Source organism: Ochotona princeps, chromosome 6, assembly GCF_030435755.1.
Source record: "Ochotona princeps isolate mOchPri1 chromosome 6, mOchPri1.hap1, whole genome shotgun sequence".
Classification (NCBI taxonomy): domain Eukaryota; kingdom Metazoa; phylum Chordata; class Mammalia; order Lagomorpha; family Ochotonidae; genus Ochotona; species Ochotona princeps.
In genome coordinates, this window is record NC_080837.1 from 23406913 (window position 1) to 23430608 (window position 23696).

A 23696-nucleotide genomic window follows, 5' to 3' on the forward strand; every position below is an offset into this window, starting at 1 on the left:
TTCCTCTTTATACTATCCTTACTCATGGTGATCTACTCAACTTAATTGTTCTCTTCCTCTCTCTCTCTCTCTCTCTCTCTCTCTCTCTCTCTCTCTCTCTCTCTCAGAGGATAAGGGGTGAGTAAAGGGTAGGGATTTGGGGCAAAGGGAGATTTTTTTTTAAAAGAACTATTTTTGTATTACGTGATCATGAACGTATCTTACTCTTCACAAAATGCTAGCTAAGTAAATACAGTCCAGGAATTAAAAAGAAACATACACACATACATTCTGATATGATTTACAAATGCTTCTATGAAGTATCCTGACTGAAAGATCACTGTGATCTGACCTGGATACTCATTCCAGGGCTGATCCAATCTCTACCCCTTCTACATGGCCATGGATTGCACAGAGAAACAGTAGTAGAACAAAATATATGGTTTTTATTAAACATAGGTGCTGTAGGTTACAATATCAAAGAAAAGCGTGTGTGAAAGATTATTCATTCATTGGACAAAAACACAGAATGATACAGAAAAAATTAAAAGATGAAATCTCCAGAACACAGGAAAGTCTTTTAAGTTGAAGTGAGAAAGAAAAAAAAAACAAAGCAAAAACAACCAATCACAGTTTAAATAAATACAGTGATTTCAGTTGACCCAGTAAAGATACTAGGCACAAATGAAACCAAAGGATTAATGCACAAGAGTGAAGTTTGCCTGGTCCACACAAGTCTGTAACTGAGGCTCCCACAATGCCACAGGACTCCTAGGGAACAAGAGGAAAGAACTGCAGGGAATGCTTGTCCCACATTCAAGTTTCTTTGGATGCCCCTGTTCTTGACTGGCAGGCTTCCCTCTGCCAGAGAAACCCTACCCCTAATACTTTTACGGGTAAACAAAATCTTCATGCTGTAACAAATGATCCTGGTGTGAATAACATGAAACTTCAAATTATTGCCCTTGCCTCACCCAACTGAAGCTTTGAAAACCGGAAGATAAATTACGGGGGAATTCTGGAGAGACTTCAGTGCCACACAGAAGCAAGCCACGAGGCAGGGCAGCAGGATCCTTTGGGTGTTTGAAATACGACCTTGTGTACTCACCGGTCTCTTGCCTGTCCTTGCTACCTCCACTTTCCCTCACGTCTTAGAAGCAGATCAGAACTCCAGCAATTTCCATTTGTGCTTATACTGTATAAATAAGGAAAGAACAGGCACCCTGTCCTGACTTGAAGTCACGAGGTTATGAGGCCTCTCCATTTGTAAGAAGTGCACATCTCTAAGTCAGGTTTTTCTTCATGGTCAGTTCCAGGACCCTTGTGTATGGGGTGTAGTTCCTGGAAGGCATCACAATTTCCCGAGTCCTGCCTGTTGGGCTGAGAAAGGAGAAAAGGCAGATTAGGAAGATGAAATAAAGCTTTCCACACTGCTCGTATGGAAAGATAACCCTGGGAAATAATTTCTCAGCACCTGAAAAGATCATAATCAAATGACTTAAGGCTTCAACTCAACATTTCAAAAATGACCTGCAATGGACTGAGTAGTGATGCTCTCCAAAATGTGTATGTTGAAATCCTACTTTTCGGAGTAGAACTGCTTAGGTGGTGGGACCTTTGGGGGCGAAGTCCTCAAGAATGAGATAAGTGCCCATATCAGAGAGACCCCAGAGGCAGCCATCAGCCACGCTGCCACGGAAGGCCACAGCTAAAAGGTACTGCTTGGTCTTAGACATCCCTGGAACTGTGAAAAAGTTGTTTCTGTGGAATTACAACAGGAACATTATTTTTAGCAACTTTTAAAAGCTGTCCTAGACATCAATGATTTGTAAAACAATATAAAACACACTAAAGAACCTCATAATGGGATTGATTGGCAAGATCCATACATGGTTCTACTGTCCTAGAGACATAAAGAGCTATGCTGATCATGTTCTCCTGGCTCATTCAGGTCTTCTCTCTCCATCCTCTGCTGTACTGTGCGCTCTGGGGATCTGCCATGAAGGTGACCACCCAACGGCTCCCTTGCTCTGTTAGCTTCGAATGGGAGGATGAAGAGGTCAGGGATTTGGTTCCCTCTCAGCCAGGCTGCAGCTGGGTCACTGACTCCACCCTTCTCCCCACAGCCACAGAGGCAGCTCTCTGCTTGTCCTCTCCTGCCAGCTCTCTCCCTCTCAAGACTCCACAGGGATGCTATGGTTTGGACATGGTTTGTTTCCCGCAGGTCAAGTACTGGAAGCTTGGTTTCCAGTAGGCAGTCATGAATCCTCTGAAAGGTGGCGCCTACTGAAGACAAAGAAGTCACAGGTGTTCTGCCCTGACGGACGGACTGGCGCTGTACCAAGGGAGTAGGCAAGGTCTTATAGGACTGGATCAGTCCTTTTGAGACCTGGCTGTTAACAAAAAGAGCAGAGTGGGTCCCTCCACCCCTCTCTGGTATCTCACTGTCTGGCTCTCCCTAGGATCCCCTGTCTCTCTTCCACACATACTCCCAGCACTGTGACGTCATTTCCCGGAACTGTGCAGATGCCAGCTCTGTTCTCTTTAACCTCCAGAATTGAGGCTTTAAGTACGTTTTGTTCTTTTTAAAGGACCCAACCTCGGGTATTTTGCTATAGCAACACAAATAGGCTGTTGTGAGCTCCAGATTCTGTCATCTTCCTTTGTTTTACTTCCCTCACATCTGCCCAGATATTTATAAACAGTCCCTCTAACTCTCTTAAGTCTCCCTTTCATGCCGGGACCCTTAACAATCAAAAATGAACACATATTGGGCCAACTGAGAGCAGAACAATTTAGTATGCTCAGGATACTGGTACTCAGAAACTGACAATTAGAGGGTGAATGTTGAGGGATGCCTAGCACTCATCAAGCTGGCAAAGATTATGGGAGTCAGAGCTGAAGAGAAAATAGGCACAAAGCAAAGAAGGATGAATGTAGTCTGGGGGTGTGGAATGGAGGCATATTCCACTCAACTGAAGCAAAGTGTTCCCAAGGAAGAAGCAGAGGATGAGGCCCTTGAGGGCAGCACCTTCATGCCTTCCTACCGAGTTCAGACACACTCTAGTCACACTTAATCAAGTGGGGGGTGGGCTATGCTGCAGCTTCAATTGTAGCTGGCTTCCTATGGTATGACTGAAGATAGACTGCAGGGTTAGTTAGGAAATTCTCATTATGTAGAGAACAAGAGAGATTCTGAAAGCATCAATCCTAGCAGTGGTACTGGAAATGAAGTAGCAGGTAAAAGGCAGGGATAGTTGGGAGTCAGAATTAGCAGGATTGACTAAGATGGAGACATAGCTCATTTTCTTCCCTCCTGGACACAAAACTCAATGACATTTCCCTGCTAACATGTGACTAAATAGGCAGAAACAATTTCTGTTATTTCCATAGCTTATACTATCACCTATTCAAAATTCTACTTCATCCTCCATGGTCCCTCCTCCTCTCTTAGACACATGGGCTTCAGGAAAGGAGCCAGGAGAACACCAAACCCAGGTAGGACTATAGCATCTTGGGTTCCTGAAAAGCTCTGTGGATCAAGGACTTTAACTAGCACACCTTGGTCTAGGGCACAAGAAGTGAATCTCTCTCTTCTTTATTATTAAATATTTATTTTTTTTTAATTGGGAAGGCAGATATACAGAGAGGAGGAGAAACAGAGAGGAAGATTTTCCATCCACTGATTCACTCTCCAAGCGGCTGCAATGGCCAGAGCTGAGCCAATCTGAAGCCAGGAGCCCAGACCTCTTCCGGGTCTCAAATGCAGGTGCAGGGTCCCAACGCTTCAGGCTATCCTCTACTGCTTTCCCAGATCACAAGCAGGGAGGGAGCTGGATGGGAAGCACGGCAGCAGGGATTAGAACCGGCGCCCACATGAGATCCCGCAATGTACAAGGCAACGATTTTAGCCACTAGATTATCATGCCGAGCCAAAGAAGTGAATCTTAACAGAGCTAAAGCCATTGATAACTCGTGGGTTGTCTCATACACACAGCAATTACAATCTTTTCCCTAACTAACGTAGTGGCCAAATGTGCATATCAAATTAAAATATCACCTTCCTTTAGCCCTAACTTTTCATGTCCAAACATTCACAAAGCAGTTCAGGATGTATTACAAGTGAATTTGGAGGTGGAAGAAAAATGAGATTTTAAACTTTTTGTCTCCATCCAGATAATTAAATATATCTCCCCCAAACTTTTCATCCTTCACCACATATATACCTTGAAAATTATTTTTGAGCAGGCTTCCAACACAACACTGGTTCCATCTCATTACACCTATCACTTTACACATTTTTCTCCTACTGGGCATCATCTCTTTGAGGGTTAAAACCACATCCCAATCATCTTCCTGGCCTATTTGTGGCTGTTCACATGGACCAGGCATGTCACTATCGCCCCACATACAGTAACAACAGAAACCAGAGGCTGAGGGAGCTTTGAGTAGTGAGTGGTTACAGTGTCACCTGCCACAGAGAGGAATCTAGGGGACCTAACCATTGGGAGTCCACAGGGAGCTAACCAGGCAGGTTCGCAGAGTGGCAGGGGCAGAAGCCAGATGGCAGTTGTGCCAGTGCCTGTGAAAATTCCACAGAACAGAAATGGTCTCCAGAGAGAATATCCTAAAAGCCCATAAAATGCAGAAATATTTATAAAAGGTAAACCTGGGTCTCCACAACAGGCTCTGGTATCTCCACCTTTCAAAAAAAGAAACAAGGCATTTTATGAAGTTGATCACTGCTAGGGAACAACAGGATTTTAAGAACACGAAGTCATTTCAACCGCAGAACTGAAATGCAACCATTTTTCCTTAACACGTCAAGCGATTGTTAACCTTTTATTAATCCATAAAGGGGCAGTTCCCCAGGGGAAACAATAGCAGAATCAGTACATAAAGCTTTGACAAAAAGCTACTTTGTGCCCTGGTCTCTGCAACAGAAATACGAAAATGCAGGCATTTTAAAGCGCTTACTATGTGCCGGGCAGTTATTACCATGGGGAATATTTTTCATCAATCGCACCTATTAAGATGTGATTTATGAGTTTGCTGGAAAGCATGTTTCACTACATGGCAGGAGAATATAAAGTCACTTTTTTTATTCCCCTTTTGGTTTTCCATTTTTCTCTGTAAATGAAGGCTACATGACCTAAAATGGTCCTCAATGGTTTTCATATACGCCTATCACTGCTGAGCCTTTAAAAAACATATGTTTAAAAGTTCCTGAACTCAGGGATTCCTTTCTCACTGTTCTCCTCTCTCCTTCTCCATGATGAGATCCTCATTCAAGAGAAATTTGTGTCACAAAGATGTCTCACAAAGTGGAAGGGTCTGGGGAGCCAATGGAGGCAGCAAACAGCATTGAGTAGGATTGACATAAGGTAACATCAGTATTGGATAGGCTTGGCCAGTAGGATGGGAGGGTGTGATACAAACCATGAGGGGAACGGAAATGGAAAGGAAAAGGAAAGGATGAGGGAATGAGTCTAGGAACAGAAGTGACTGCCACATCCTGGCAAAATAACTGGGAAAGTGGGGCAGGCATCAGCACAAACAGGAAAACATAGAACTAGAAATCAGCATTAAAGGAAACCTTGGAAAAGACACAAATGCACAGGCATCAAATAGCTTACTTGCAAATATCCAGTGGGCAAAGAAGAAATTAAAAAGCAAAGTTAAAAATGTCTCAAGTCACAGGAAGACAGAAACAGCTACCAAAATGTAGGAGATGCAGCAAAGGCAGTGAGGGCTAAGAGGGATGTTTGCAACCATCAGTGCCTCCTCAAAGCAAAAAAGATCTCCAGTGAACAACACATTGCTGTACTTAAGGATCTGAAAACACAAGGACAAACCAAACTCTACATCAGCACTAAGAAAGACGTGATAAAAATGAGATAGAAAGAAATAGAGACTAACAAGTAGAAAACAAAGGAAAAAACATGAGATGAAGAGCCCATTCTCTGCAAAGATAAACACTCAATAAATCCTTATCTGGACTAAGACAAAAGCAAACTTAAATACATGAACATGGAATAACAACAACAAAAAGAATATAAAATGCAAGCACTTAGCTGGGCCTGATATGATAAAAAATCTTCCTTTCCAAGGGGAAAAAATTGAGATTCCAATAATTTGGGAATTTTTCTAACATTGTAGAGCTAGCAGGAGGTAGATCCTGGGATCACCCTCAGGTCTTCCAACTTCCAAGCCAGTATTTTTAAAAGTTAGCAATTATTTTTATTTTTATGATTTTTACATAATTGATTGGGGTGGTTAGGGTCAAGGGCTTCAGGAAGGTGGGTGAGATCACTATTTCCACATTATGTTTTTTCCTTCCTGTATCTGGGGGAAGGTGGGAGACAAGTAGAGAAGTAACACCCAGTTTCCCAAATGCCTATGCACCTTGGGATGGAGGACAGCCACCCAACACCACCCCAGGTTCCCCACTGTGGGGCATGCTATGAGGGTTCTGCTCATGAAGTTTCGACAGTTCATCAGTTCTGAATTACTGCCGCTCCATGATGAAATCTCTCCAGAATCCACTGATTGAAATAGTCCACCTTGGATTCTCCATTTGCCTAGGTATTCACTGCCAACACTTGGTTGGGGTAGTTGATCGATTTGTTCTGTCCTCCATCCTATATTGTGATACCTGCTGTCCTCTGCAGACTCCAATGTATTACCATATCCTCCATGTGCACCTGGATATGCTGTCCACTGCTCTGTCTAAGCAACTGAACAGGGCCAACTCTGACACTTGCATTCCACAGTCGGATCATGGAAGCTGCAATTTTCTCCATGGTTGGGGTTCTGAGTCCAGCAATTCAGTTGGGGGAACCCCATAAAAACCTCATCCGAGGTGATCCAAGACCTGATTCTTGTGTATACTTGCCAATACAGGGTCCAACACAGTCCATTGCCCCAATCAGCTTATACACATGCTGGTGGTGGGTCAATTGCTGGGTCAGTTCTGTCTCCAACCCTGTCTTTTACAGAAACCAATGAGTGTCCAAAACCATGTCAATTCCATAATGTTGCAAATTGCTGTTGATGTTATATTGGGACTCTTAATTGACTGGGATGATATTCTACCAGCTCTAACTTCGGACCAGAAATAGTCTCCCCAAGAGACTGTTCAACCCATCTGGACAATAAGTAGCTGGACTCTATGCTTGGTATATGTTTGCAAGGAAAGAATCTTGATTGAATTTGAACTGTAATACTGCATCAAGGTGGAGGAATCCACCAGGGGGGAGGGGAGGGGGAGGGGCTGGGGAATTCCCAGAGCCTATGAAACTGTCACATAATGCAAAATAATTAATAAAAAAAAAGAAACCAATGAGTGTCATAGCCCAGCTCAGTCCTGCCCACCACACACACAGCCCTCACGCAAACCAGTGGAAGTTGTAGCCTAGTAGGAGCGACCCACAATAACCCCACCAGGTCATTCCCCAGCCCTGGTTCCTGTGCCTGACAGTATGTACAGCAGACTGGTCCAGTCTGTCCCACATCCCATTCAACCCTCTTACATGTCAATGGGCACTGAAGCCTAATTCAACCCAACCAGCCCCACTATGCAGCCCACACATCTTCCGGTGGGTTCCACTCTGTTTAGCCATGCCTACCCCAGTCCTGGTTCTCATGTTAACCACTCAGAGTAGCAATCCAAAGGGAGATGCTCACTGTTTCCCTACGGGCCAGCTCCCACTCCCGGATCTTGCATTCTCCAGGTCGTTCTGCAGTTTAACTTAACAGAATTTGCCCCCCTGTGCCAACATCTGCCATCTGATGCTGCAGCAAAGACCAACCAACCCATACCCACTCTGGCTTATGCATGCACTAATAGGAACAGTCAACCCAGCCTGGCTTTCCCCTGATCCAGCCCACCTGATGCCAACACAAGCCAGTATTCTTAATGTGCCTGGAGAGGAATTGACTTTGCAGAAAAAAAAATAATGTACTCAGCTATATATATGGTGAGTATGACAATCAAGAAGACATCAAGTGAGATTCAGCCATAGAGGAGGGAGCAAAGGTATGAGACTAGATGCAAGCTTTGAAGGGATTACTTGTAACTAAGAAAGAACAAGGAGCTGCCATGGTGAAAATCTTCCAGGACAATGAGGTCTCTTCAAAGGAGATGTGGAAGGACAGAGCACAGAGATAGTGAAAGAACAAGCAGACAAAGTCCCACAAGGATAAGAAACAAGGTAATTTATTGCATCATTGTCGAATGTTGTAGGAAGATGGCTACTGATTGTTAACCACATGCCAGGCACTGCTCTGAGTGGGTCATAGCAAGATTGCAATTAGGCTAATGGGTGAAAATCCCCACCCTCCCAAAGCTTACACTCCATCAAGTTAGAGACAGGGGAAAGGAAGAGAGGAAATGAGAAGGGAGAGTAGGAGTGAGGAAAAAGTAAAACAAGAGCAAGAATTGCTTCTTCCAAGGCTTTCCATCAAACAAATAAATCACATGGCAATAAAATTGTTGCACACCTTTCACTTATTCACACAACAAATATTGATTGAGTACCAACTAAATACTAGATTAGGAAATTCCCTGGAGTTCATGCTGCTGGCAGGGACAGAAGAAAATGGGTGAGGATGGTTTTGAGATGAGATTGATGGCATTATAGGTAAAGAAAAGGCTGTTTTAGTTCTTTTTTCAAGAGGACAAGAGAATGAAACAGTTCTAAGACAAGTGCTGTAAGCAGTAGCACAGCATGTAACACTTACAGGTGTAGGCACAAATGGGTAGGAAAGGCCATGTACTCTACAAGGAGTTGTGCGTCTGATGCCTGAACACACAGAGGACACTGTTGTTTCAATAGATGGAGATCTTGTTTATCATTGGGCCTTCTAGAGTTTTATACAGTGTTGAAAGGAGTTCAAGCCCTAAATTTTGAACCTTCATCTGAAAAACCCAGTGCATGTTGAAACACAATAAGCTTGACTCTCCATCTATTTCATGAAATCCCTAATTACCACCTGTAAACATTACATCAACAAGACTGTTTTAGGCACACTGAAATTCATTTATATTTGATAAAGTGTTTTACACATAATATCAGTTATAGTTTAGTTAACATAAAAAGTCCCTTTTATTAAGTGCTTAACTGCTCTCTAGTTACCATGTTCAATGCTTTGTACACAAACATGTTTTGGTCTAATCTTCACAGCAACCCAATGAGATAGAACATCATCATCTTCATTCCCATTTTAAGGATGAAAGAGTTGAGGATTAGGAACATTAGGCAATAGTCTAAGTCTGTGCTCAGCTCGCAGCTGACTGAGCTGGGCTCTCAGGTAGCTGAGACTCCCCAGTTGGACCACAAAACTGAGGTGTTTTTTTGTTTTTTGTTTTTTTTTTTTGTGGGAGAAGAACACAGAGGAAGAACAAGACATTCCTGCATAATTGAGGCTTAATTCAATACTCTGATAAATCAAAAACATTCTGGAGGAAGATGTTTCAAAAATATTCTGTAAAACACCTTGGAATCTGCTGTTAGTTAAATGCAAGTCAGAAGTTCAAGTAAGAATCTGGAATTCTGTTAGAATAGACAAAACACATTTTCGCAACTCTGGAGAGTATTTTCAGCCTACACATGTACTGCAGCAACTCAGAAGGCCGGATTCTGATCTAGGTTGCCTGGCTTCTGCTCAATCACTTTCTTTTTCTACATCTCCATCTTCGTGTCTCTAAAATGTGACCAGACCAGGAGGGGCCAAATTTGTTTCTGATCACAGAACTCTTTATTCAACCAAAATCTTACTGCAAAGCAGACTAAAGACTGCCTTTCTCTATTCATTCCTACACCCTAGTTCCCACTAACCCTCTTCACCCCAACCCTAGATAGCCCCAGCCTCTCCAGGAAGCCAAGCAAAGAGAATCCAAGACGTATAGATGGAAAATTGTTGCCCTGAGTTCTCTCCAACGATCCTGCACTCCTCACCACCAGACTTGCTTGGCATCTTTCACATAGTAGGCACTTAATAGACAGCTGTGAAGAAACAAATGAAACATTATTCTGCCTCTTCGGAAGTGTGGAAATGTAGCTTTCATTTCCTCTGCTGATTGACCCAGGTAGTTAAAGGGTGAAGATGGATCCTAGGGGAAACCAAATGCTACATTTATGGAAAAGCTGCCTTTCAGATACTGAAGTGGCTTCCAAGTTCACCGTGGCCATAAGTTAAGGGTCTGTCAGCACTTCCATTATGAAAACCGCTTTGTGGTTTCATAACTCAACCATAAAAGTTTGCTTCAGGCTAAACTTGGGCATACAAATTGAAAAGCTTGTTTTAAGCCAAAATGTAGGAATTAGAAAACAAACAAGTTATTGGTTTCAGACATAGTTTTGTACCCTACTTAGTCAAACAAGATTTATTATGTGGGCAATTAGGGTGGACTACGCCACTTGGTTCTTGAAAAATAAAATGGAAGGAAATGGCCAAATTATTTACATTTCCAAAGAGGTCCCTAAGTATGATCAATCACTCTTTGTTATATTTTCAGTATATACTCTGCATCACATATTGATGAGACCTGAAGTCTATTTATATTTTCTTGCCCTTTTTTTCTTTTAGCAGTTTCTGTTAAGTATATCAAAATGGTAAAAATTGCCTTGTTTGTACCAGCAAGCAAGCAATGTAAGTGAAGACACTGTCAAAGAAAAAGCTTAATGTAGCTGTGAGCAAATTTTCTGGGAATGGTAAATGGCTCGTTTTAATGAACAAAAGGGACAACACTGGTAACAAATACTAAAAAAAAAAATAAGTCCAGTAAAGAAATGAGGTCTTATATGTTAGAGCTGATAGAATCCTGACAAGTTACCTGGCCAAACTGCTCACTCTATAGGTGGGGAAACTGATACCTCAGCAGGAAAAGTCACACTAAAGGCATTGCATAGTTACTAGTCCCATTCCAGCTTGTGGCACAGCGACCAGCTCCTTTCTGTAACCACTCAGGGTCCCAGGATTCAACATTCGTCTGCACTACTAATGTCTATTAACATGCATACAAAGACTATGACTTACCCAAGAATCTCCTTCTATACATAGCATACCAGGCCTCTTTGTAATTGTGATTACACTAAATAATAAGTCACATGTCATTAGCATCCCAGTTATAAACTTGTTTTCTGTCCTCTTTAAGCTGCACAAATGTGAGCATCCACAAAGGGTAACTGAGTTGCTTAAAGCAAGTTCTTGGGTCACAGGCTCCAATCTCCCCTGGGAGAGACATACGCATGGGAGTGTCAAGCAGCAGCTTGACAACGAATAAGTGGGAAGCTGTTCTTCCCTTCTCTGTCCTTTTCCCCCAGATGCAGGAAGAAGAAAAAGAAAATTGGAAACAATAGTCTTGTCCGCCTTCTCCTACTCCTCAACCCTTTTCACATATGGGCATGCATCCTTCTCCTTATGTAAACATCATCAAAAATAAAATAAAATAAATAATAAAGACTTAGGAGGGAAATTTGCTACTAACAACAAAACAAAACAATAGTTGAACAGTCCTCTAGTGCAGGAATGCAACTAGATAAACTAGGTCATAGTTACCGTACACCCATTAGTGACTGAATCTGATATTTATGAACCAGAACTAGTCCTCGACAGTGCTCTTTTAAAGTACTAAGGAGATGACTTTTGGTCAAGATTTGGACCCTCTCTTGTCTGTGTTACTAAAGCACTGTGGATGCCCCTCTCATAGTATAATCAGCATCTGTGCCAGGAAATGAATAATGTTCCCCTGGTATCACAACTATCTGGCATAGGAAAGGGACTCACCAGCTGTTTTCAGAATGAACAAGCAAACTAATGAAGAAATGCACACACTCATTGATAGGGCCAATCTCTGGCTCTTGAAGCGGCTTCTCCAGGTCTCTGCTTTGCTATCCCCACTGCCTGCACAATGCCCTGCTCCTGCAGAAACCAATCAGACCTCCTCAGCAGCCACCACTTAGCTTCACAGAAATATTTTGGTAGAAAGAATGCAATTCTGTTAATAACAGCCCAAATGTATTTTCCTAAGTCAGAAGAATTTGAGACCTAAAAACAGGAAATTCCTAAATACCTGGGAAGGAGATCACAGCCCACTCCAATCTCTCTGGTTTCCACTTCCGTCTTGGACTGAGTTTCCGTTAAATAGTCCAGCCTGCTTTGTAGTTCGTTATTCTAGAGATGAGGGGGAAAAAAGCATATTTAGTAAGCCAAATATGTTCTTCCACAAATGGGTATGATTATGTGTATTAGTTAATTTACCCTTGTGACATGGTGACATATCATAATGCACTACTGAACATCTCTTGCACTTGCATTTTGAAGAAAGGTGTGGATTATATTCTTTTTTTTTTTTTACTTCATTAATTACATTGTATTATGTGACACAGTTACATAGGTACTTGGGTTTCCCCCCCCCTCCCCAAACCCTCCCACCATGGTGGATTCCTCCACCTTGTTGCATAACCACAGCTCAAGTTCAGTTGAGATTCCCCCATTGCAAGCGTATACCAAACATAGAATCCAGCATCTTATTGTCCAGTCAAGTTCAACGGCTTCTTAGGTATACCCTCTCTGGTCTGAAGACAGAGCCAGCAGAGTATCATCCCAGTCAATTGAAAGCTCCAACTCATTACTGTGTCAATTAATTCCATAATGATGTAAATTTTTGCTGGTGGATTATATTCTTACAGGTAGCTTTCTGTGTGTATATATAAGCACGTGCATCCAGTTTCACACAATCAAAACCAAAATACCCTCATCTACATTATAATCTACTTTTTTCTTAACAACCCGTTGAAGCCATCTTTCCACATTGATAAGGTTTTCTTTTTCTAGGTCAACAAACTTTTAATTGGCTCACAATATTCTGCTGTATGGATATGTTTAACTAGTCTCTTACTGACGAGTGTTTAGATATTTACCAGGTTTTTTTTGCCACTGTAAACTAAAGGTGCGGCTCAACTTTTAACACCCCCTCATTAAACTATAAAATGAGCAAGTCCATTAACTTAATTTAGTGGGGAAATACCTCTATAACTTAATGATTAGTATTTCATAGGTGTGGAAAATTCAGAATCTCAAACACATAAAGTAGAATTAGCTCTTTGGGATTAAAATTAGCTTTCCAAATACCTCTATTTCAGGCCAGAGCCAAACATTACATGAGTTGATAATTAGATGTTCAGGAATTAGGAATTTGCCCCATGGGGGAAATGAAAGATAAAGGAGCAGGGAAGTTGAAGATATTAAAATGAAAACAGCTGAAGTGATGGTGCCTTAAACGTAAAGGGCAAAAATACACAAATATGTTTTCAGAAAACATTCACAGTGGCTATCTCTGTGTATTAATACTTTCAAATAATTTTAAAGAAGTTTTTCTGGGGCCTGGGATGATGACCTAGTGGCTAAATCCTCACCTTGCATATGTAGGGATACCATATGGGCACTGTCCTGGCTGCTCCACTTCCCATCCAGTTCCCTGCTTGTGGCCTGGAGAAGCAGTAGAGGATGGCCCAAAAAGTCTTGGGACTCTGCACCCATGTGGGAGACCTGGGAAGCTCCTGGCTTCCAGCTTGAGATCAAATCAGTGGAAGGAAGATCTTTCTCTCCTCTGTAAATCTACCTTTCCAATAAAAACAAATAAATCTTTAAAAAAATTCTTCTCCATATTATTCTATAATACTAGACAAATTCTAAAGACACAATGACCATATCATCTTCCTGACTGTATTCTCTGAAGCATGGCACATAGGCCACACATAATATTTACTGCACTAAAATATGTATAACAATCTTCTACATTGAGCATGTTGTTTGCATAATTATAAAAAAATGAAAGTTATTTTCAAGTTGGAGCTGAAGAGGAGATACTATGCTAAGACAGTAGACCCAGGAAAGTTTAAAAGCTCTACAGATGTTCTGAAAGAAAGAACATGGGTTAAAGCTCAGCAGCTCTTGCTCTGAATGAATGATACCAAAGGGCAAAGCAGCAGCTCTGGTGCAAACCCAAATTCTGCATGATGCAAAGGTCTGTGGATCCCTTGTGATAAATAGGAAAGGGTGTAGAGGAAGGGGATGCATTCCAGACCCACTAGCACCTGACAAGCTATGACAGATCTATGGGCTCCAAATCAATCACCTGATCCTTACGACGGAAGAAGAGTGCTGGCCTACTGCCAGGAAAATATCAACATTCTCTCTCTCTCTTTCGTACATTTGTACACACACACACACCCCTTTCCCTAGCAGTATGTTAAAGGAAGACATCAACATTCTCTCTCTTGTACATGTACACACACACCCCTTTCCCTAGCAGTATGTTAAAGGAAAGAGAAAAGCAGGAGGATCCTTCTCGCTTTCTGAATGTTCCCATGATTCCATCATCATCTCTTTTTCTAAGTGTCAGACTTCAATCCTTAGAATTTTACAGAACCATCAAGTCTAGTAGCTATAGTTAAGGGGGCCTAAAAGACAAGTTTAAGGAGAAGTTTAGTACAGTAGTTAAGTTGCTGCATGAGATACCCGTATCCCATATTGGAATGCCTGGACTTGAATCCTGGCTTCTGATCCAGCTTCCTTCTAATGCGCATCTTGGAAGCAGTAGGTGATGGCCCAAGAAGGTAGGTCCCTGCTACCCATGTAGGAGACATGAGCTGTCCGGGCTCTAGACTCTGAGCTGACCCAGCCTTCACTATTGTATTTGGGAACTGAAAAAGTAGACAGAGATCTCTCTCCCTGTGTTTTTCAAATAGATAGATATATGCATACATAGACAATTAAGACAAAGATATACCAATTGGTATGCAGTTAACAGTGAACAAGCACACTAATGTCCCTTGTTCTGTTTTGTAGAAATTCTGTGTGCAAGCATCAGATACCTACAGATGCACAGAAATGAAAAGTTTATACTCATGAAACTGTAATACAGCCAGTAAAAAATTACTGCAAATCTACTGTATGTCAGACATTACATGAAATTAGGTGAGGGGAGTTAGTTGAAAGTTAGACATATGGCATAATTTGCAGCCCTCCTGGGGAGACAACGGAACAGGACATAATAGAATAATGTGTTAACTGCCATTGCAGGGAGATTCAGAGAATATTCAGAGGAAACATCTAACTCAAAATGGCAGTTCCTCAAGTTAAGTAGGGGAAAGAGAGTTAAGAATTGTGGAAACATAATAGATTGCAAAAAGGCAACTTGTTACATTACACAGTAGGCAGCAATTAGTTAGGAAGGACTATGGATGTCATTTCAAGGAATTAAAACCAAATCCTATTAAGAAAAAGGTCAGTATCAGGATTAATTTTAATTAATTTGTTTCCCAGGTAAGAAGTGGATCAGAAGAAAATAAAACTTCATGAAGACCAGTCTGGAATCCCAAAGCAAACAGGTAAAAGAGTGAGAGCTGTACTTCTAGTATATAAGCACATGGATTCAGTAAGTGGCACCTACTGCAAATAAGAGCTACACACATGGATTTAAAAAATCTGACAGCAACAAATAACAAACAAAGGTAATTCAGAGGGAAAGTGGGGCATGCAGCAAGTGACACGCACTTCTCTCTGCATTTTGTTGTTTGTTTACCATTTTGTCCTCAGAGTGTCACAATTATGTTCATGGCAGCACAGATGTAATAAAAATTCAACAGAAAGTCAACCTTCTGGTAGGAGAAAACAACAACAAAAGAAGTCAGGAAGCAGAGGGAAGCCCCAGATTCAGTTACAGACTCAGCTAAAGTCCCTGGTAGACTCATTTAAAACACATATGTGTGGGATAAACTAAAAGAAGTTCTCAGCCTGAGGAACTGAAGCAAAATGAGACATTACCTATCAGGGACATGACTGCACTGTTCATCAGAACAGAGTTTGTACAACAAAGTATCACAAGGTTTAGCTTACAACCTCAAATAACTTCACATTCGAGCCATCAGGAAAATGTAATCCAAGGGAAAAGAGAATCAACCAATACTAATCTTGATATCACTCAGATATTGAAATTTTCAAACACAAACTTTAAGGCAGCTATCATAACTGTGATCAAAGAGGTAAGGAAAATATGCTTACACTCACTTAAGTAGTAAAACAAGAATTACACAAAAGAACCCAGTGAAAATTCTAGAACTGAAAAGTGTAATACCTGAAATTAAAAATAAAAAAACTCTTTTGATGAACTTAAGAATGGAGACAATTAGGGAAGCAAAGATCAAAAAAAGAATGGACCTTCATGAAACTAGGATAATTGTTAAAAATATAACATAAAAATCCTGGAATCAAAGAGAAGAAAGCATAATGAAAACAGAAGTAAAAGTTAAATAATTAAAGACATAATTTATGTCAAAATTATGTCAAAGACATAAATTTACAAATTAAAGAAGTCCAGTTAACTCTAAACAGGATAAAGTCAAAGACAAATATATCATAATAAAACTGCTAGAAACTACAATTAAAGAAAAATCTTAAAAGCAACCTGTTAAACAACAGCAACATAGTCATTAAAATTATCACATATTTTTCATAAAAAAGAGTACAGAATCTAGAAACAGAGTACTGACAGAAAAATGTCCAACCAAAAGCTCTGCATCTTTTACTCAGAATGTGAACAAAGACCTTTCTCTGACACAGAAACTGTAAGACTTTTTAAATTACTAGGTCTAGGGGCCCGGCGGCGTGGCCTAGTGGCTAAAGTCCTCGCCTTGAACGCCCCGGGATCCCAATTGGGCACCGGTTCTAATCCCGGCAGCTTCACTTCCCATCCAGCTCCCTGTTTGTGGCCTGGGAAAGCAGTCGAGGATGGCCCAGTGCTTTGGGACCCTGCATCCATGTGGGAGACCTGGAAGAGGTTCCAGGTTCCCGGCTTTGGATCGGCGTGCACCGGCCGTTGCGGCTCACTTGGGGAGTGAATCATTGGATGGAAGATCTTCCTCTCTGTCTCTCCTCCTCTCTGTATATCTGACTTTGTAATAAAATAAATAAATCTTTAAAAAAAATTACTAGGCCTAAATTACACAAAATGCTAAAATGAAAAGTTCTGAAGGCTATATAAAGTTGGTATTGGAGAGAAATTCAGACCTTGAAGAATGAAGAATACCAAAAATAGAAAGTGCATGAGAAACTATAAAAGTCTCTGATCTCTTAATCTCTTTAAAATAAACATGATTATTACAGCAAAAATAATCATGTTAAGAGTATGATGAGGCAAGTGAACCTAAATCATTGTAAGGCTTTCTACGTGTTACATGGAGCAACACAATATTGTCTCTAAGTAAAACGTGAACAGTTAATTTTTCATGTTGTGATAACTAATACAAACACTAAAGTATTAGAAGAGATACGGCAAAAATGTCAGTAGCTAAACTTAAATGATATTCTAAAAAACATTTGAATAATATAAAGGAAACCAAAAAAGAGGAGCTAAAACAAACAAGCAAACACATACACACTGTTTGCTTCTAAACAGAAAATAATGAAATGATAGACCTAAACCAACTACATTAATATAATTGACTATGAACTGCATATTCCAATTAAGAGTCAGAGACTGTCAGAACTTATAAAACAGTAATCTCAACCGTATGTTGTCTGCAAGATATAGTTTGAATACAGACACATAGGAGTTGAAAGTATGTTGACAGAAAAAGATAAATCATGTAAACTGTAAACACAGGAGAATAGGAATGGCTGTACTAATACCAGATGAAACAGAATGTAAGATTATTAACAAAGCTGTGATCAACACTTCATAATGAAAAGGTCCATTCATCATCAAGCCATACCAAAATGTGTACCTACTTAATAACACAGCTTCCAAATAAATACATACAGTAAAAATAAAAGTAAAAGATATAGACATTTAAAATCAGTAATGGATTTGAATAGATTTCTCCTAGAAATGTATAGGACAATTATCTAAAAACATGAGAAATATGTTATCTTTTTTTAAAATATTTATTTTCTTTTTTAAAATTTATTTATTATTATTAATTCATTAATTACATTGTATTATGTGACACAGTTTCATAGGTACTTGGGTTCTCCCCACCCCTCCCCAAACCCTCCCACCATGGTGGATTCCTCCACCTTGTTGCATAACCACAGTTCAAGTTCAGTTGAGATTCCCCCATTGCAAGCATATACCAAACATCGAGTCCAGCATCTTATTGTCCAGTCAAGTTCAACGGCTTCTTAGGTATACCCTCTCTGGTCTGAAGACAGAGCCAGCAGAGTATCATCCCGATCAATTAAAAGCTCCAACATACCCAATCCCAAAAGGTTAAATACCACATGTTTGCCTTAATTTAAGATGACATGATGTTATGTATAACATGTTATGTTAGGTATGTTATATGTTGTGTATAAACTAAAATTGAAATGTCAATGAGGTGGTCACAGAAGGTGATTAAGAACTCGCATTTACTTTTACCATATTGGTTACTCATTAATATTTATTTATTTTCATTACAAAGTCAGATATATAGAGAGGAGAGACAGAGAGGAAGATCTTCCATCCAATGATTCACTCCCCAAGTGAGCCGCAACGGCCGGTGCACGCCGATCCAAAGCCGGGAACCTGGAACCTCTTCCAGGTCTCCCACATGGGTGCAGGGTCCCAAAGCACTGGGCCATCCTCGACTGCTTTCCCAGGCCACAAACAGGGAGCTGGATGGGAAGTGAAGCTGCCGGGATTAGAACCGGCGCCCATATGGGATCCCGAGGCGTTCAAGGCGAGGACTTTAGCTGCTAGGCCACGCCGCCGGGCCCAGAGAAATATGTTATCTAAACAATATTATGAGACACCTAACCTTAATGGCAATTCTAGGCAGTGTGTGTGTGTCTGTGTATACACATACATGTACATATATATAAAAAACCCACTGAATCAAGAGAAACTATGTGCTGTACCATAAAACAAGTCTCAATAAAATATGAAAGAGCAAAAACCATACAAAATATGTTCTCTGACTATAAAAAAATAGAAATAAAAAATCTGATATCTAGGAGAATCTCAAAGATTTACAAGGTAAACATGCCTCTAAAAATACATAAAGAAAAAATTCCAAGGGAAATTAGAAAATATTTTGAGCTGGATAATAATAAAAGTAAAACATATCAAAGCTTTTGGGATGCAGCTGAAGCACAGCTTAGAAGAATATTTACAGCTCGAATGTCTCATATTAAAAAAGAATGATCTAAAGTCAGTGACCCAAAGTTCCATTTCAAGAATCCAGAAAAAAAAAAAGAAAAACCCTCAAGTATTAGGAGCAATTAGAAGGAAGGAACTAATGAATATCTGAGCAAAACTTCATAAAACAGTCAAGAAACAACTAAGAAAATTGACAAAGCAAAACCTATGGTTTGGGCCCGGCGGCGTGGCCTAGCGGCTAAAGTCCTCACCTTGAAAGCCCTGGGATCCCATATGGGCGCCGGTTTTAATCCCAGCAGCTCCACTTCCCATCCAGCTCCCTGCTTGTGGCCTGGGAAAGCAGTCGAGGACGGCCCAAAGCTTTGGGACCCTGCACCCATGTGGGAGACCCGGAAGAGGTTCCTGGTCCCGGCTTCGGATTGGCGCGTACCGGCCCGTTGCGGCTCACTTGAGGAGTGAATCATCGGACGGAAGATCTTCCTCTCTGTCTCTCCTCCTCTCTGTATATCCGGCTTTCCAATAATAATAAAATCTTAAAAAAAAAAAAAACCCTATGATTTAAAAATTTAGCAGACAGAATTGATATGTCACACCCCTCCTCCCAAGGTAGTTTGGGAAGAAGAAAAGAGAGAGGAGGAGAAAGAGTAGAGGGAGTGAGTGCGAAAATGGGGGCACAAAGTACCCACACTGGAAATTAAAGGGCCATCAAAGAACTTGACATCGCTATGGGAGCAAAGAATATCAGCCCTTACTTCAGATACTATACAAAAATGAACTCAAATGGGTCATGTAAATGAAACATAGCAAAAACTACCAAATCCTTAGGGCAAATCATAAAAAAGGTTATTTGTGACACAAAAAATAGGTTAACTGAATGTACTCAAACATAAAAACCAAAATTAAAAATTTTTTCCATAGGTATCATTTAAAAAACAGGAAAGCAAGTGAAGGAATGGTAGAAAATGTTTACAGGACCTAAATCCAACAACAAGGGGCTAGAATCTATAATATACTATAAAAACAAACAAACAAAAAAACCCTCTTAATACTGAAAAGAACAGATACTTCAAAAACAGGACAACACACAAATGGTTAATAAGCATAGGGGCTCATAAAAAGAAAAAGATCTCCAACATTACAAGTCATCAAGGAAATGTAACTTAAAACCAAGGTGAAGTACCACCATATACTCCTAGAATGGGGAAATTAAATACACTAAGGATACCAGTAGAAATACTGGTATACTCAAACTGCTGATAGGAATGTAAACTATTCCAACTCCTTTTAAAAACAGTTAAATAGCTTCTTTTTTTTTTTCCTAAAGCAAACCCATACCTATTGTATAATCTAGCTATCCCACTACTAGAATGTTATACAAAAAGGATGAAAACATATGTCCACACAGTGATGTTCCTACCAGTTGTATTCACAATTGTCCCAAATTGAAAGTAACTCAACTACACATGGACTGCAAGGACAACGGGAGTTAAGGGGTGACAGAAGTGTCCCAGGCACACACAGGGACCGAAACTCCCTGCACGACACAGTCCCCATCAACGCAGTATAGGTATATAAATGAACATACAACAACGTTGGTTAAAAAAGAAATGAAGACAACCTGAACCTGAGCAATATGAGGAAAGTCAGATAGGCAGAGATATTTAAGAAACACTTTGAACAAGACATTAACAGGACTTGCTGGAGTAAAATCTAGACTATCTGCCTCTGAGCCCCGCAGAGTGACTAAAATTGGCTGACCAAAAGCAGCTGCCTGGACTGCATCCAGGAACGGACTGTGTCCAGCACTGAGAATCAGATTGCAGTTTTCCTGCTTTCAAACACCACCACCTTGTGTTTGTGTAATGAATACACAGGGCGGCTTGAGAGGCTTGTGTGCTTTCCAGGAAGGAAGGAAGAATGGGTGTAGCACCACTGAGCCTTTTTTTTTTTTTTGGCTGTTATATCACACATGTAGAGCAATTATTTCCTCCCCCGACTCCCTTAGGCCCAGGGCAGGGAGCAGCCAGGAGCTGCAGCACATGCACAAAAAAGAATGCATGTTTAATAAAATGTGAGTGGAACCTTCATGCCTGGAGCTCCCACCCCAATGTTAACACAGCAAGATTCATAACAGTTTCAGGAATGTATAACAGGCACGTTGAGAGCTTTTTGTCCACATTAAATGCAAGATATCTGACTCAGGACTGGTATAGTGGATGAAACTGTCATCTGCAATGCCAGCATTCTGTATGGGTTCAAGTACCAGCTTTTCTACTTCAGATCCAGTTCCCTGCAAGTGACCTGAGAGAGCAGCAGAAGATGGTCCAAGTGTTCACGCACCTACAACCCATGTAGGAGACCAGGAGGAGGAAGATCCTAGGCTCCTGACAATGGCCTGGTTCAGCCATGGCAGATTGATGATCACTCTTTCAAATAAGTAAATAACTAAATCTTTAAAACACACACACACACACACACACACACACACACACACACACAGCTCCCCCTGGCCTGATAGCCTAGTGGCTAAAGTCCTTGCCTTGCAAGTGCCAGGATCCCATATGGTGCCGGTTTATATCCCAGCTACCTCCACTTCCCATCCAGCCACCTGCCTGTGGCCTGGGAAACCAATCAAGGATAGCCCAAAACCTTGGGATCCTGCACTAGAAGAAGTTCCTGGCTCCTGGCTTTGGATTGGCTCAGCTCCAGCCATTGTGGCCACCTGGACAGTGAACCAGTGGACAGATGTTTCTCTCTGTATCACCTTCTCTGTGTTTATCTGCCTTTCAAATTAAAAGAAAGCAAGCAAGAAAGAAAGAAAGAAAGACAGCTGACTCTTTCCCTTTGATTTTTTTTTTATTTCTTCCAGCAAATTAGGATCTCCAACAAATAGAAATGCAACAGAATCTGTTCACAATTTGAGAAAGTTTTCCAGCTTTCTGAAGACACATACTTGTCATTTTAAGAACAGTTTATCTGTTGGACACAGGGAATGGGATATTTCTTCTCCAGAAGATGAGCAATTAAATAATTGTTTGGAAAAAAGAAAGTGAAAAAGTAGAATTATTTTTTAATCATCAGGAAGATTTTGAATTGGCTAACAAAAAATATGTTGGCAGAGCCAAGCCAGAGAAAACTTTTAGCAATGTGGTATCTGTTCAGTAGTGAACAGTCCAATACATAATGAGTTTAAACATTGGTAGGCATGCAGGATGAATCCAGGGGCCAAATGCATCTACATTTTGTATTTGAAAAGATGGGTTTTAAATGTGCAGCTATGATCCAGGAAAATGTTCTGAACTTTTCTCTGAACTCAGGATCAGCTATAGAATGTTCTCTCAGGTTGTTTGTCCAGTGTCCTATTAGGATTTGAGTAAAAGACAATCAAGGTTCTAAACATTAAAAATAAAAGGAATCTCAGAGATGACCTAGGACCCCTCATCATTTGTTAAAGAGAAGCAGCTGAGCCTACACTGGTAGCAGTAAGATAGGCCCAAGTTTGCTCACAGAAAATGGGTAAAAATAGGTAAACAGAGAATGAGTAAAAACCAAGGTCTACATAATGCTGAACCATCAACAAAAAAATTAACAGAGGCCAATCTTATACATGTGGCAAGCACAGCTCTTGTGTTCTGCACACATTATTTCATTTTATCATAAAAAATCAAAAATCCTTTGATGCAGTTTGATTATCCCCATTTTACAAATTTTCCCCTTCACCCTCCAAAAACACTGAGGCTTAGAAAGATAAAAGTCACTTGAATAGAGAGGCTTGGATTCTCAGTGGAGCTGTCAGAACTAAACTTAGAACTCTTAGATAAAAATTTTTCTTATCTAATGTTTTAACAGGCTATATAAGGAATAAAAGCCCTGATCCGTGCAATAAGCCAATCACAGTGGTGTCAGGAGTCCCTCCGTAGCTAATCTCAAGCTATGAACATAAGATCACTGAATGCAGAGCTGAGGATAGATGCACACACTCAGCCTTCACGAGCCAAAGTGAAGCAGCTCCTGTTGCCTGCTGGACACACCATGCAGTTCTGAAATCCATGCCTCAAAGCTGAAGAGTCAAATTGTTCCCAGCAGATGGGCAGAACTGGACTCAGTGAGGATACACAGAATAAGCAGACACTACCCAGCGCCTGATGGGAGTTAGTGGAGAAATGACATAACCTTCTAGAGACTTCATGAGGATAACTCACGGCATTTCCCAGGAGCCACCAGCAAAAGGCAGTCCCAGTTGTCCATATCAGTGATCTCCTCAAGAAGGTGCTCCTTCTGGGCTTGCCGCCCTTCCCAATCTTTTTTTCCCTTTCCTCTGGGGGTTACCTGGGATCATCTCCCAGGTAAACTATGTCAACTCCTAGTCACATCTCAGGGTCTGGAGCAATCCAAAGTAATGGATGATCATTCATGAATCAAGCAATAAAACATAAGAAGCCGTTGAACTTGACTGGACAATAAGATGCTGGATTCTATGTTTGGTATATGCTTGCAATGGGGGAATCTCAACTGAACTTGAACTGTGGTTATGCAACAAGGTGGAGGAATCCACCATGGTGGGAGGGTT

General features: G+C 40.9%; 1 protein-coding gene across 2 annotated transcripts in view; it reads right to left on the bottom strand.

The window, feature by feature from the left end:
* Positions 1–405: 405 nt before the first annotated feature.
* The window catches only part of MYZAP (myocardial zonula adherens protein), an 86846-nt gene continuing 63555 nt past the window's right edge, over positions 406–23696 (bottom strand). For both annotated transcript variants that reach the window (XM_004578050.4, XM_058665788.1), the window contains 2 exons: positions 12056–12156; positions 406–1359 (listed from right to left, as the gene is read on the bottom strand). In XM_004578050.4, the coding sequence (XP_004578107.1) occupies positions 1263–1359; positions 12056–12156 (198 nt within the window). In that variant the 3' untranslated portion in view covers positions 406–1262. The remainder of the gene's footprint in view (positions 1360–12055; positions 12157–23696) is intronic.